This window comes from Fistularia commersonii, chromosome 14 (genome assembly GCF_037954325.1).
Source record: "Fistularia commersonii isolate RoL2024-O1a breed Wild chromosome 14, RoL_Fcom_v1.0, whole genome shotgun sequence".
Lineage (NCBI taxonomy): Eukaryota > Metazoa > Chordata > Actinopteri > Syngnathiformes > Fistulariidae > Fistularia > Fistularia commersonii.
The window spans coordinates 6845463-6861645 of record NC_141297.1 but is presented as its reverse complement, the minus strand read 5'-3'; the positions used below and the strand labels follow the sequence as shown (position 1 = coordinate 6861645).

Here is a 16183-nt window from a genome sequence, read left to right as displayed (position 1 = left end):
ACTTCCCCTTTCTCCCCCACCCAGCTGGAAGGAGTGCTTCCCCCGAAGTGTTTCCAGGATGCCAACGTGCTGACGGTGCCCCGTGTGGTCCACCAAGATTCGGGCACCTACGTCTGCACCGCCTCCAACAAGCAGGGCAAAGTGGAGGCCTTCACCCGACTTGAAGTCCACGGTTAGTGGGCGGCAAGGATCCGTTGCCCACCGCCCGTGGGTTCGACAGGGGTTCCATGTCTATGGGTTCGACATTCACATCAACTTTCTTTTCTCCCGCTCAGAGAGGGTGATGCCGTACTTCGCCCAGGAGCCCCTGTCCTTCCTCACCCTGCCCACCATCAAAAACGCCTACAAGGCCTTCAGCATCAAGATCACCTTCCGGCCAGACAACGTCGACGGTAAACCCGGCCCCCCCCGCCCTCTGGCGTCCCAGGCTGTCAGTTCAAACTGTTGATCTCTTTGTGCCACGTTGTGTTTCCTCATGTGTGACGTCACGGCGTCCTCCTCCCTTCTCTCCCCCTCGCCCGCTCGCCGGGAAGGTCTCATGTTGTACGCCGGTGAGTCCTGGCACTCGGGAGCCATCGCATCCCAGCCGTTGTTTCAGAGGGCTGTGAAGTGATGCTATGCTGCGCATGGCCTTTGTCCTCACACACACACACACACACACACACACATAAACACAAGCATTTCCTATTAGGGTCATCAGCTTAGCAGCGCAAATGTTAGACCTCCATCAATCATCACTGGAGTTCTGAAAGTAGTTGACGCCAAGTCGAGCAGATGGCCTAAATCTTTGGTCTCTTGCTTTTCGCCCGCTCACGCCGTGCTAAAGAGATTTGACAAGGAGGTAGAAACTCGCCAGGTCTTTGCTAGCCGATACCAACCTCCCTGAATATTGTGCAAACACTAATGTAAATGTCAATGCCAGCCCTAACACCTCTTTGTGATTTCATGCCAAAACGATGTTGGAACGTCGTTTTTAGATTCCCAAAGTGTTCGTATTCTGGCATCGGTGAGTCGACAGCATCGTACAGATGCCCCGTTGACGAAAGCCGGTTCATAAGATGCCGGATGTGGCTTAGCTAGTAGCTGCTAGCCTCACCAGACCTAGCAACGGAAGCATCACATGACCTTATTATTGATGGAATGTTCAGGGAATCTACGAAAAACAAACCGCCGAGCCACTAAGCTTAGAAATACCGCGCGCGTCGCCATCTGCTTTCCGTTGGCGACTGCTTGCAAGAACCGTCAGCGATGCTGCAGACGGACCAATCCCGTCTCCCCACCTGCCTGCATGCGCCCACCGCCCCGTGGAGAGAAACACGTAAAATAAAATAAAAACCTAGCCGAGGCTCGTGACTTGTTTTATTTTGAATCCACGAAGGCGGCGGGTCATAACCTAGCTTTGGTTGGCTTCCATATTGGCCCCACCACGGCATGCCGCTCCACCCTCCCGCCTCTCCGAGGAGTGATGATGTCCATCCTAACAAGTCACTAGCCGGTGATTTGCAGGAAGTGGAAGTGGGATTACTTAACGATCCCCGAAGATCGAGAACATTAATTGGCTTCTTAAGATGGATATCACTGTTGGACGTGTTCTCGCCGTCCCGATATGTGCTCACTCAGCTGCTTTCCCCGGCGCAGGTATGATTCTCTACAACGGCCAGAGGAGGACCACGGGGGCCGACTTCATCTCTCTTGGACTCGTCGGCGGCCGCCTGGAGTTCAGGTCAATGCTCGTATTGTTTGGACATTTCACTCCACGCTTTTGGTGGTCCAGTGGTTAGCGCTTGCTCCAAAGTCCCTGGTTTGAATCCGAACCGGGGGGAACCTTCGGGCAGTCCAAAAACATGCAGCGGGTTCATAGGGGACCCTAAACTGCCCAGATGTAAGAATGGATTTATTGTTGTATGTCTTTATATGACTTTAAGTGAATGCACGGTTGTACGTGCAGGATCAGCGCTACAGGTAATCAATAATTGAATTGTTCCTAATGTCGTGGTGATTTCATCTACTTGTAATTGTTGAATGATATTATTTTTAGCAGTAATTAAGAGAATTTATTTCTCTATTCTTTTTCTTGGTTTGTCACAGACACCTTCTTATCTAGTTTCTGATTAGCTTTGCTGATAAAGCGGGAAGTGGGAGTTTCGTACGAGCACACATTAAAAAGAATCTCTCTCTATTAGTTTATATTCTGGGATTGCGAGAAATCAGATAAGCTTGATATAAACTGTCTTTTATAGTTTGGATAGAAATTCTCAAATATTAAGCGGGAAATCACAATGGAAAATATCTGAGCTGGTGTGCTGCCGCAGGTTCGACGTGGGCTCGGGCATGGCCACCATCCGGGACCCCAACCCTGTCACCCTGGGGGAGTTTCACACCGTCGAGCTGTATCGCAACCACACCCTGGGCTACATCGCGGTGGATGGCGGCGAGCCCATCAACGGCAGCTCTCAGGTGCTCCCGTCGGACCCGAGACGCCGCCGACCCGGGTCCGAACGCGTCCTGTAAACCCCCCTCCCCTTGCGTCCCCTCGCAGGGGAAGTTCCAGGGCTTGGATCTGAACGAGGAGCTGCACGTGGGCGGGTACCCCAACTACACCCTCCTGGCCAAAACCGCCGGCATCAAGTCCGGCTTTGTGGGTAAGAAATAGCGGCGCGACTGGACTTTGCGGGTGGAGAGGGGAGGACGTCTCCGCCTGACTCTGCTTGATGCCTTGGACGTGCAGGCTGCATCCGGCAGCTGGTCATCCAGGGCGAGGAGGTCATCTTCAAAGATCTTGACCGCAGCTCCACCGGCGTCACCAACTGTCCCACCTGCAAGGACCGTCCGTGTCAGGTCAGCTCCGTTCCCGGCCTCTGCCGCGTCGACCCCTCACGCAATCTCAAGCTCTCATTTTGCCGGTTCAGAACGGCGGGAGGTGCGAGGACTCGGACGCCAGCTTGTACAAGTGCAGCTGCCCGCGGGGATTCACAGGCAGCAACTGCCAGCACCACTCGTCCCTGCACTGTCACTCAGGTACGGGTCGCCATGACACCCGGGAGAGCTCGCCGCCTAACTGAGCGGCGTCTAGGCTTCTGAGCTTTATTTTTACATCTCCCGCAGAGGCGTGCGGACCGGACGCCACCTGCATCAACAGGCCAAACGGCCTGGGCTACGACTGCCGCTGCCATCTCGGGAAGTTCGGCAACAAATGCATGGACGGTAAGACAGGAAGCGGGCCAGCGTCAGACCCGCCAGTATTCGGAACGCTCCGAAAACTCTTTCCTTGCTTTGTGTCCTGAAGGGGAGCTGGTCACGACGCCGCTGTTCGACGGCGAGGAGTCGTACATCGCCTACCCCCCGCTGACCAACATCCACGACGACCTGCGGGTGGAGCTGGAGTTCAAGCCGGTGGCACAAGACGGTCTGATGTTCTTCTGCGGCGGGAAGAAAATGAAGGTGGAGGACTTCGTGGCCATCTCCATGGTGGAGGGGCACGTGGAGTTCAGATACGAGCTGGGAACAGGTGCGGGTCCCTTCAGGCACTCCTTTTCCTTTCTGAAAGTTGCGGGAGAAACACATGTGTAATAGCAGTGTAATATACCCTTTATTATCATATTAACAGTATGAATTCATTCAAAATTCATCAATGACATTTATATGTGTAGTAACACATTTTGCACGCCAAACGATAACCCGTAATATACTTACAATTATACACGTCATTTTAATACATTCGCCTGTATCGATTAATAGATAGAAGACAAATGCATTTGTGTTTTTACACATATGTTACACATATATCGGCATAAACATAAATATATACATGCATATTAATATTTCTTATTGAGTGTATGATGCTTGCAGGATAATGTTTATTACCATTTTATATGGTCGTCGTATGTCATCATTTTGTATTTCGTTATGTTTCATTCGGCTAAGCCCAAAGGATTACATGACCCACGCCTGTGTCTCCGCCCCTTCCAGGCCAGGCCATCCTGGTCAGCCCCGAGCCAGTCTCCCTGGGCCAGTGGCACAAGGTGGTGGCCGAGCGGAACAAGAGGTCGGGCCACCTGAGGGTGGACCACGGGCCGGTGGAGAGGCGGAGCTCGCCGGGGAAAGCCCAGGGCCTCAATATCCACACACACATGTTCCTGGGTGGCGTGCCCAACATGGAGGTCCTGCCCAAACCTGCTAATGTCAGCAGGATATTTGAGGGCTGCATCGGAGAGGTGAGGGGATCTCCATTCTTGGTGTGTGTGTGTCTGTGTGTGTGTGTGTGTGTGTGTGTGTGTGTGTGTGCGCACGATACTGCATTTTAGGCTTCTTTTCCAGTCCATTTTTGGTCCAGTCTGATTGGCTCTGCAGCTGATATTACCTGCACAAAGTGTGTTAACTCACATGGCTCAGATATCCTGATGTGTGTGTGTGTGTGTGTCGCACTTGTGACGCCAATGTTTATTTCCATGCCGCTCGGCCCCAGGACCAACCATGTGTGCTCTCTCAAGGTCTCCATCAACAACAAGAAGCTGGATCTGTCCTACAGCTTCACAGAGAGCAGGATGATCAGCAGGTGTGTGGACAACAGTCCCTGTGACCGCCGGCCGTGTCTGAACGGAGGCCAGTGCATGTCCAATGCTGAGTACGAGTACCAGTGTCTCTGCAAGGATGGATTTGAAGGTCAGTGCAGGAAATAAGAAAAAAGAAATTCTTTATTCTTCCCCTCAGTTAGGCGTTCTCTGCGTATGAGCTGTTCAAGGACAGTGGGAAAATTGAACGTGTCACACCCGGTGATATTAAAAAAACTCTGAAGCGTCAATTAAAAAGATATTTCATCAAGTCAGGGTCAAAGTAATGACTTGAGGTCGTCAAAATAGTTTCCAAAAGTCACATCCCATTGTGTCCATGAATCCCGCAGGAGAACGTGAACCTTACATCTAGTTTAACTGTCACTAAAGAAACATGAGGTCGACTTGTCATGACCTTTGACCTCCCAACCCGACAGGTGAACGCTGTGAGATCGAGAAGGACGTGTGCCAGACTGATCTCCAGTGCCTGAATGGCGGCAGCTGCTCGGACGGCCGCTGCCTGTGTCCCCTCAGCTACCAGGGCCTTTTCTGTGAGGAAACCAGAGGTGAGTGTTGGATTCCGCTTTTTCGACGATACGTGAGGCTGCAAACGTCAGAAAGGTTTGAATAAGTCAAAACTTTGGACAAATCCATTTCAAAAAACATTGTATTTTGGGAAATGATAAATGAATTCAGGACCCGGAGAGGGGGATGAGTTGTTTGCAATTGTATTTCCCACTTATTTGTTGTCATAAAACAAGCACATTTATTTTCATTTCAAACACATATTAAACCATAATTTACATAAATTATTGTTTTGTTTAAGACCAGTTAATGACGAGGCACTGGTGTATATATTTGTTGTGCTAGTCTTGTGTAATTAAAGCATTATTTTAGCATTGAAATAAATACGTAAATAAATTATCACAGTTAGGGATTAGTGTCTCGTAATCAATAACAGTAGTTGTTTTACATTTTCAGTCACAGAATTTAAATCGCTGCCAGTTGCATGTTGCACATTGGTCTCCCCAAATTATTCAAAAAAATATTTAAAAAAATAATAATTTTAATACTTTTCATCGCAAGAAAATAATGAAATTGAAAAATCCTGAAAAAAAACACACATTTACGTATCTATAGATAGAGATCAATACCAAATAACAACAAAAACAACATACACGTTGGGACTTAGACCTGGAGTAGGACCTGAAGGACTTGATTCTCTCATGAGACTAGAAATTCAAAACGCAAACATTTAGATAAAGCATCTTACAAAGAATCCCTTACTTTGTTCATCGGCTCAAACATATTGCCATGACGTTACAGACTGGCGACCCACCTGGGAGAAACTTTGTTCTTGCTGTTCAGTGACCCCCCCCCCTCCCCCTGCACCTCCCCGCTAAAATAGTAAAACAAGCTCAACACGCTGCTAATAAATAATGAAAGTGCAATAAAATGAATCAAATTCCACAGCCTGCAATGGTTCCACCTCAGAGAGAGAGAGAGCCCTCCCGACCTTGCAGTGCATGCTGGGAGATTTCTTTTACCCCTTAAAAAAATGAGTGCAAACTTGTGTGACCCCCGCCCCGCCCCTTCACTCTCATGGCTAACTATCCTGCACATACAGGCCAGGCCTCCAGCTTCCCTGCAGCCGTGTGGAAACTGGACGCTGGCGAGGCGAACGGTACAGTATCTCAACGTTCAGTCTGCCTGACACGACCGTCACTAACAGGGACCGGAGGGGAGCGGCGCCACCTCCCCTCCCCGCTCTCCCCCTGCAAAACCAGCTAACACATGTGCCAACGTAAACGCCAAAACCGGACCCGGAGGAGAATTCTGCATCCGTGCTAAGAAGTAAAATGGGGAATTCAAACTGCCTGTTTTGAGATCTGCCATTTTTCTTTCGGTCATTGAAATGCTACGAATGCGGAATTCGCCTTTTTTTTTCTTCCCCTCCCCTCCCACCTGTTTCCCTCTTGCCGTGTCAGCACCTGTACGATATACTCACAGCATCTCCCTACTTGTCGTCAACAACAACAACAACAACAAAAACAGCATAAACGCCTTTTTTTTCAATTGTTTTTCCTCCACCTGAAGCTCTCGAAACAATAAATGTGCTCCGTGTCCACATGTTTGCGCTGCTACTAACCATTTCGTCGGCAGCCCCCCCTCCCCTCCCCTCTGCCCTTCCCCACGCCGGGTGTTTGAGTGGGTTCGAGCTGTTTCTAAGCATAATGGGGCTGGGTGGTGGTGGAGGGCGGTGGCGGTGCATGGATCCCCGGCCTCGATAAGTTGAAATATGTGAGGAATGTCAGAAAAGCATCGTGGAGCCTGGTTTTGGAGGCAGCGGGGGCTCGCCGATTGACAATGGGAACGGTGGACATCGGTGTTGCGGTGTGTGGTGTGAATAAAAAAGAAGCGCTTTTAAACAAAACTTTAGACTTCCAAGTTATAAGTCTTCCCATTGTTAGGATATGAAGGTATTTGGTGAGAGAGAGGAGGATTCAGAGAATAAGGTGAGATGGAGAAGGTTGATTCGCTGTGGCGACCCCTAAAGGGAAAAGACAAAAGGAGAAGAAGAAGAAGAAGAAGAAGAAGAAGAAGAAGAAGAAGAAGAAGAAGAAGAAGAAGAAGAAGAAGAAGAAGAAGAAGAAGAAGAAGAAGAAGAAGAAGAAGAAGAAGAAGAAGAAGAAGAAGAAGAAGAAGAAGAAGAAGAAGAAGAAGAAGAAGAAGAAGAAGTCTTTCCATTGTTGCGTAGACTTTGAGGAGTCAGTCCGCCTGTTATTCAACAAAACGGGATTTCCTCTGCACCTTTTGACCTCGCTGTCTTATTTGTATCCTGCCTCCGGCTGCTGGCAGATATTACAGAAATAAGTATGATGATTCCCAGAAAATGTTTCGCATTTTTTTAATTGATATGATTCCGCTCATCAGTCAGGAGAAAAAATTCACACAACTAAAAAAAATGATAATCTTGAAAAATAACTCATTATCAGACCTTTCAGTTTGTTCTCAAACTGGTTAGAAATTAATATAATTGTCCCAGTGATTGGCTTTGTATACATTTTTTCCCAACTCTGGATCGGACTAGTCTTTCGTGATTCCCTCCGTCCTTCTACCACCAGAGGACGCCATCACAGCGAGGACGACGACACGGCGGGGTTTCCTCTTCATGCAGTTTGGTTTTTGTATTTTAATTTTTGTTTTCAATTGTTTCCTGTTTGTCATAGATTCGCCCTACCAGTACGCAGCTCACTTCCACGACAACGGATACATCGCCCTTCCCAGATCTGTCTTCCCAAGAAGGTTACTTCATTTTAACTTCTCCTCACAGTTTACACCCTTAGAATCAGAATGAGAATGAGAATAATTTATGGATTTATTGAAATTGTTTAATGCTCCCCTGGCGCTGTTCCATAGCTGCTTTCTGCTCATGGTGCATCTGTGATGGGTAAAATGCATTGGTCAAATTTTGCTGATGTTGTTCTCTATGTATAACTGTACAGGACTGTCTCAGAAAAATTAGAATATTGTGATAAAATTCTTTATCTTCGGTAATGCAATTAAAAAAACAAAAATTACTTTATCATGATATTCTAATATTTTGAGATAGGATTTTTGAGTTTTCTTAAGATGGAAACCATAATCAGCAATATTAAAATAAAAAAAGGCTTGCACTATTTCAGTTGATTTGTAATGAATCCAGAACGTATGACAATTTTGTTTTTTTAATTGCATTACAGAAGATAAAAACTTTATCACAATATTCTAATTTTCTGAGACAGTCCTGTATGTGACAAGACAGGCATTTCTTCTCCTACATAAAGAATAGGAAAGAAAATAATAAAAAAAATAACAATAAAATAAAACGGTAAAGTTCAAAAGAAATAAATAAAAATAAAGTTAAAGGTATGTAAAAATATGTAACATTTATACATGTGTATTTAGAAGTACATTTATATGATTACATGTAGTATTTATCTGGTCAGTCAATACTGATATATCTGTATATTTATCTTTTAGCCCCTTTGACCTGCCGGAGACCATTGAGCTGGAGATCAACACCAGCTCCCCTGATGGCCTGATCCTGTGGCAGGGAGTGGTAAGTCCCCCCTTTGGTCCCGGGTCCCGGTCCCGGTCCTGGACTCTTCTCTGCAAGGCCTGTTCCTCGGGACCTGATCCTAATCCTTAACCTCGGTTCTCACGACTTTTCCCTGTCACACATCCAGCAAGCTCTCTAACTGCGGTCGCCCGGCACCGGCTGATCCCCCTGACCCCCAAAGCATCGGGGATAATGTTCTTGTCACGTTAAAATGACTCTTTGCATCGGTTCAATGGGGGAAATGTCATCTCCTAGTGGCCGGAGCTAGAAGTTAGTGTCGTAATTTATCTGCAAACGCAATCCCAATCATGACATAGATAGTAGGATAGAAAGATAGCCAAGAGGGTGCAATGAAGATTGGAAATGTGAGGAAAATTGTATAAAATGGCCAAGAAGTAGCTCAAGATTAAGGGGAAAATTCATAAACTAATGTTAATTAGTAATTAATAAAGTTACTTAAAAATCAGAAAAAAGTATACATATGAAAAAATTATAGCTTATATATACCAATATATCGGTTTTATATATTGTTTATTCATTACAAAAATTGGCACTTAGCTTTGCTTCAGGTGTCTCGTTGACTCCCCCTACTGGTGGTTGAGTAGAATAAAATGAAATTTGCAAAGATGCATAAATGTATTTCATAATATAATACATACATAGGAAATAGAAAAAAAATCACCGTCAAATCAGCAAATTTTCACAATAAAATGAAGAGCAATTGGGGAAAAAAAAAAAAGATATCAAAATACCAATTAACTAGAAATGACCGATTATGACATCACAAAGGCGAGCTGTCTGTCCAGACGGCGCCCGTGCAGAAAAGAACCACCCCATGACTCCTCCTCCTTGGTGCAGCACGCCACCCAGCATGATGGCCTCTCTGGCTGACACCGCTTAATAAATGCATGTTGCTTCTCTAACTCAGACCTCCATCTTCCTCAGGAAACCAATGGTGCACGCAATTTGCGAAAGGTGCATGCTAGTAAAAAGGTACCCACTCCCGACACAAAGACACTCCCACTCACGCGGCATGTTTCAGAAAACATCTCATCCCTTACTAATACGCGCAAAAACTGTGAGCAGGTGACGCACTTGAGCTGAAAATGCATGAATACTTTTACATCACACCATATAAATATCAACCTGCCTAAAATTTGTACCGTAGTTTACTTTACTCTTGCTCATTTTCTGCTTCATCTACCAACCAAACAAACAAACAAACGAAAAAAAACTCAAATTGCAGGAAGTTGGAGAACACGGCAGAGGAAAGGACTTCATCAGCCTCGGCCTGCAGGAAGGACATCTCGTCTTTAGGTGACCGGATCCTGTCGGCTCACTCGATCTCCTCACCCTCGCGCTCACACCCGTATCTTCCCACACTGATGCCGTGTTTGATTAACAGCTACCAGCTGGGCAGCGGCGAGGCGGAGATCTTGTCCCCGGTGTCCATCAACGACGGGCAATGGCACAAAGTCACAGCGGTCAGGTGCGACCCCCGCCCCTCCTCCCCCCGCTGTCCTTTTGGTTTCAAATCAATAAATCACTGAAGAAATATCACTCAATGCAGCGGAAAGGATGTTTATTAACGCTAATAGAACCGCCGGAAGACGAGTGTTTAATACTGCCCTTTCTTCACAACACTGCTGTTTTGCTCATCATTTTTGTGCCACTGATTGTTTATTTAGTCACTCCAGTTCACAGAAAAGGCGAGGTTCGAAGAAACACAATCCTTGCGTTTATAGCGTGACTGCAGGACGCGTTCTTATTAAACAGAATGATGTTCAATGCCTTGCTTGAATGACACCAAAGAAGGTGCAAATCACCTGGCATTCGACAGGGGACAAACCGGTTTAGCCGAGATGCCCTAGTCTGTAATTGCAAACTCCTATATTCTCTTCCTCAAGCCATTTAGTTGTGACATTATGCAAATCCTTTCCATTTTCATCCCTCGGACCTGTTCCTTAAAATTGTCAATAAAGAGACAGCTTATTATCGTTTTGTTTTTTCCCTTTAAAGTTCGGTGAAGTAATGTGTCGACTTTTTCCCGCAGAACTGGAAAAGACGGATACCTGCAGATCGACGGAGGCGCGGAACAACATGGACAGTCCAGAGGCAAGAGCCTGATGGTGAACACCAAGGGCAGCATATATCTGGGTGAGCAGAGCCGATCCTCTTTGAGTGGATGATGCGTTCAGGGACGTGTTTCGTGACATTTTGAATACTTTTCCGTCGCGTTTAAATGCAACAAGGTTGGAGAAAATATCAAAACAAAAGGATGAAAACCGAGTGACACCAGCAAACAAAATTGAATTCATTTTTCACAATCAAGGGGGGGGAAGTTTCCCGATACCCCGAAATGACCATTTCACCACAACTATCTTTTGTATGTATGTGTGTGTGTGTGTGTGTGTGTGTGTGTGTGTTTGCGCCTGCTTCTCGCATTGCAGGTGGAGCCCCAAACATGGCCGCCATGACAAACGGGAAGTTTTCCACGGGGATGACAGGGTGCATGAGGAACGTGGTGCTGATGAACGCCCGGCCGGGGCAGCAACCAGCCCACGCCGTTGACCTGCAGGCCCACGCCGCGCACGCCACCAACGTGCAGCCATGCTCCTCATAGACCACGCATGCGTAGACACACATGCACAAACACACACACGCACACACACACACACACACACACACATACACACATGCAGAAAGAGAGAAAAAGAGACAGACTATGGCGTGAAGTCACACACACTTGGAGTCACACACACACACACACACACACACAAACTCGGTGCTTTGCTGCTACCAAAAAAAAAGGAAGAAAAAAGATTTTTTTCAGGAAAAAAATACAAAAAACAGACGACACAACCGGATTTCTCTGTGTGCGGTTAAAAAAAAACAAAAAACAAAAAAAAAAACAACCAAAAAGAAAGAGAAAAAAAACCCACAATATTAACATTTCTTCTCTTCCTGGGTGTTGTGCTCCGGACAGAGGAGTGTCAGCAGGCGGGAACCAGTACAGTTTACATACTTCCAGCAGTAGTTTTAGCCATGAGAAGAGTAAAAGTCAGATCCTATGGAGTTGGAGATGTTTTTACAGCACTGAATTTTTATTTATATACATATGAATATATATATATATATATATATATATATATATATATATATATATATATATATATTATATTTGTGGGGGAAAACATACAAACTAACCGTTCCTGCTCTTTAACGCTCCTGTATTTTCCCTGATTTCTGAGCATCCAGCGTTAGTGATTTTGTTCTAACTCCCCGCCCCCCGACCCAGAACCCTCTCTCTTCACCTCTGTCCTCTTACGCTCGCGGCCCCGGGAGGAGAAAACACGCTCGCGGCCACACTTCGCCACACAACTCAGGCCGATGCTAACGAAAACAATCACACGCCGCTAATCGCTTGTTCTGCAATTGATTTTAATTTGTTTTTGTTTCTGCCTCGCAGGACTTTCCAGCTTTCCGAGAACCGTCACTTCTTTGTCTGTTCTTTTTTTTTTTTATTAAAAACAAAAACACTTTTGGTGCTAAATTACGTCAGACACGTCAATCTTCGTTGCGGTTATGTAGCTGAAGGGCGGCTACGTTAGCGTCTGTTTTAGCTAAAGGGCACATTTATCGGCATCAGTGGCAATAATAAGCATTAGCCCTCCGCTAACACCACTAGCAATCGGTTCTAAAGTATTTCTTGTGATTCAATACATTACTCAGTGAATCAGTTGTGCTATTAGCGCATATTAGCATGTAGTAGCGCGTCGATTTTTTGGTGAAAAATAAGTCAGTGACAGAAAAGATATTTTTCGCAGTGCTTCAGTTCCTTGCGAGCAGTTATGATAAGTTCACACGTTAGTATTGGAGGCATACAGGTTTCAATTGGCTGTTACATAAAACCAGTTTAACAGTACACAGGGAGACTGTTTTGCAACAACACAACTAAATACCAATGAAAAGCAGATAAAAAAAAGAATAGATACAATCTCAACAAACATCATATCTAGAGGGACAATCTGCTCCTCAAATTATGTAATATGGACCTGATATACCTGCTGTTGAAAACCCAAGTAACCTGCAATGAATATTTCTATTACATTTACCATAATTTCAACCTGAGGGAAAAAAAATCATCCGGGGGGCCAGGTGTTTCGACCACTTATGTCGAAGTCAACCAAAATTAAATTACAGGGAAATCAAGGATGTTTGTGAGGAACACATCGCTTCCCCTTTAGATGAAGCGACTTAAATGCTTATTGTTGCATCGACTGGTAAGTACACACTTCTTATCTGCTAAGAACGTACTTACAGAGAGTATCATGGTGTCGATTGATGTAATCCCTCTGTTAGCCGTTTCATGTTATACTGTTGTCACAGCCTTATTTGATTGAGTAGATCTCAAAAGAAAGGACTTTGCCATAGATAAAATAGGTGTATTCTTGTTTTTTTTTTTTTACATGTGATTGTTTGGAAAAAAAAAACACATTTGTGTGAGTGTGTTTGGGACACTATCTGCCAGACAGGTAGCTGTTGAGATGTGTGTTTATTAACGTGATCCAGACTGTTAGGCCGCCTCCATTTTTCACAGTTAACTCAGCTATGGTAGACCGTCACCGTATCTGTGTGTGTGTGTGTGTGTGTGTGTGTGTGTGTGTGTGTGTGTGTGTGTGTGTGTGTGCGTGTGCGTGTGCGTATGTGTGTGTGTGTGTGTTTTCATGCCATCAGTTACCCGTGTCAACTCAAAGCTGCCTCAAGGTGTTGCTTCATTTACTGGTTGGGTACATTTGGTGCCAGTTCAGTTTGTTTCCTCTTCGGAGGAACATCCATCAGCTTCAAGACAGTTTTTTTTCCAAATAAGAATAATAAATGTGAGATGCCCTACTTTTCCCATTGCTGCGACAACCTGTGTCCTGCCTGTTGGCTTAAATGGAAGCGTTTTTGAGCGTGTTAGCCCAGTAGTTAACGGCAAAGTTGCTATTAAGCAACTTCAAGACATGTTTACTTGCAGATGGTGTAGTTGATCAGCTTTTGAAATAATCATTTTAGTTTGAGAGGCATTCAATTGACCTTATGTCACTGGGTGCTGTGATTAGCTACCGTGACTAGCCCCTGCGATCAGTTACCGTGATTAGCTACCGTGATAAGTCACTGTGATTAGCCACTGTGAATAGTCACCATGATAGGTATCGTGATTAGCCACCGTGATTAGCAATCATGGTTAGCCGCTGTTTTTAACCTCGGATCGATAATCCGCCAACCAGGTCAGTTGAATACAATAAACAGAAAGAAAAGGTCTTGATGAAGGTGAGGTTGTACTTTCTCCATGTCTGTTCATAGGACTGATAAATACATTTGTTTTTTGAAATGATGGACTTATTGAACAGGCTATGCAGTCCGATTCACAGATTCACAGTGCCATAGCCAAGCTAGCGCCCCGCTGTTGTAGTCCGGTCGGGCAGGCGAACCTCGGTCGAATGTTTTTGCGTCACCTTTGCTTGTAAGTTGAGTTGGAGTTGTGTTTGGGAATTGTAGAAAGTCATGGCATTTTCACTAACTCTAACACCCAAACTCACTCAATTCGTATTAATACTCTCAAATTGAGCAGTATGCTCCCAGCTGCTTGCTACGCGTTTATTTATTCCTCGTTTCCTGTTTTTCCTTCCTTTTCTCTCATCGCCTTCGGTTCAAGGCTCCGCTCTGCTGCTTCAGAACCACCACCAGTCTCCCCTGCCCTCTTTTCCCTCTCTTCTGGTTATCGTGTATTGCCTCCCACATCCCCTCGTTTGTCCCCTCATTTATTACTATTTTTGTTTTTTATTTTTTTTCAAGTATGAGTACAGGCTATGATGTCTGATCACGCCCAGTCACGCCCACCCCCTCCCCCCAAGGTTGGGATCGGAGTCTCGGCTCCAAAAACGCGGGAAGGCACCACCTTGCTTGTTCGCTTGTGATCACAAGATCCCGCCGTTGCTGGGATCCACCCGGACGCCAGCAGAGTAGGATCGTGCGTGCATCTACTCTTAAACTGGATTCTCATATATACACTGTACGCTGTTGGCCAATGGAATAGATGTCAAGAAAGTGCCACTGTTTTCCCTTTTTTTGGGGGGAGGTGATTTTACGCCATTGCGACACCCAGTTCGGTTATGAAAATGGACTGCAGATGAAAGGTGCACTTTTAGTCATAATGGAGATCTTTTTGTTTTCTTTTTCTTTCCTATGTTTTACTGTTTCCCTCTTGAATGGCAGAGACAGATCGCTCAAAATGGATGGAAATGTACCGGATTAAAATATTGTCCGTCAGGATGGCCCGCCGCCCTCCCCCCTCCGCCGCTCGGTGTTTCTTAATTAAAAACAAAATTCATGTGCTATTTGTTATCTCTTGAGTCATCTTTATTTATGAGTCGCCACACCCTGTGAGCTTCCTTTGCAGGTGAAGCTCACGAACATCCCAAAAGGCGCGATAAACAACTTTACTATCTACATCCAGACACCCGATGTTTTAGCTTCTAATGGGTTTTGTACAGATGTCATAATTTCAAGTAGATTTTAAAATAGAAATGATTTTTGCAAAGAAATAATCTAAAAATCCTAAAAGAGCCCCAACCATCAAGGTGGTACAGGACGTCACCTGCAGCTGGCAAGAAATAATATTAACAACAACAACAATAATAGTAATAATGATTATTGTAGGAAGGATACAGCGTGGTGGTATGAGAGAGTAAATATTTTATGTGTCCATATGCGTCACTGCGATTGACTTGTCCAAGGTGAACTCAACCAATGACAGCTGGAATAGGAGCGCAGGATCAGCAGCATAGCTTGTGAATGAACTAATGATGAAATATTTAGGAAACCAGGAGCAAATTAGCCATGAGACAATAAAATAAATTGATGAGTTAAAAGATAAGTTTATTGTTACTGTGAAAGGATTTGACTGTGTGTTATATCAATAATAGCAATAGTAAACACCAAAAAAAATGCTGCATCTTTACAGAGGCTTTCCAGGCATTTATGGCCTAAATCAGCTCCCCAAAAATAAACAGAGCTTCAGGACTTTAGCCAGTATTATCACAAACATGGGCGCTCCTCTGGGATCAGTCCTCGGCTCCTTGCTCTTCACCCTGTGCACCTACGACTGTGTCCCCCCAACGAAATGTGTCTCCCTCACGCCTGGAAGACAAAGATGTCCTACATCAGGATGGTCTTGGTTGAGTTTAGTTTGGCCCTCGTCCGACATCCCGCCCTCTGGGATTGGTCGCTCGACATTTCCCAGTCTCTCAGGGGTGGCATTCAGCCAGTATTACCACAAAAACGGGCACACACAATTCGGACGAGACAAAGGCGATGATAGAGTGAATGAAAAAGGAGAGAGAAGACCTCTCTGCAGAGCATCCATCACCGCAGAGTCCACAGGAGAGCTACCTCCATCCTCGGGGACGGCACCCAACCCCCACAGCAGGGACTGTTCACACCTCTACCTTCAGGCCAGAGACAAAGACGTATGAAATACAGAACT

At 45.5% G+C, this 16183-nt stretch overlaps 1 protein-coding gene across 17 annotated transcripts in view; it reads left to right on the top strand.

The window, feature by feature from the left end:
• The window catches only part of hspg2 (heparan sulfate proteoglycan 2), a 113125-nt gene extending 101758 nt beyond the window's left edge, over positions 1–11367 (top strand). For 11 of the 17 annotated variants that reach the window (XM_086158915.1, XM_086158912.1, XM_086158904.1 and 8 more), the window contains 21 exons: positions 25–172; positions 276–392; positions 534–551; positions 1639–1723; positions 2313–2457; positions 2540–2642; positions 2729–2838; positions 2910–3018; positions 3106–3204; positions 3287–3508; positions 3970–4214; positions 4491–4662; positions 4988–5116; positions 6178–6234; positions 7781–7856; positions 8574–8652; positions 9598–9645; positions 9899–9969; positions 10058–10141; positions 10706–10809; positions 11103–11367. In XM_086158915.1, the coding sequence (XP_086015041.1) occupies positions 25–172; positions 276–392; positions 534–551; positions 1639–1723; positions 2313–2457; positions 2540–2642; positions 2729–2838; positions 2910–3018; positions 3106–3204; positions 3287–3508; positions 3970–4214; positions 4491–4662; positions 4988–5116; positions 6178–6234; positions 7781–7856; positions 8574–8652; positions 9598–9645; positions 9899–9969; positions 10058–10141; positions 10706–10809; positions 11103–11275 (2394 nt within the window). In that variant the 3' untranslated portion in view covers positions 11276–11367. The remainder of the gene's footprint in view (positions 1–24; positions 173–275; positions 393–533; positions 552–1638; positions 1724–2312; positions 2458–2539; positions 2643–2728; positions 2839–2909; positions 3019–3105; positions 3205–3286; positions 3509–3969; positions 4215–4490; positions 4663–4987; positions 5117–6177; positions 6235–7780; positions 7857–8573; positions 8653–9597; positions 9646–9898; positions 9970–10057; positions 10142–10705; positions 10810–11102) is intronic. The other 6 variants (XM_086158917.1, XM_086158902.1, XM_086158906.1 and 3 more) reach the window with 5 other exon arrangements.
• Positions 11368–16183: the final 4816 nt, after the last annotated feature.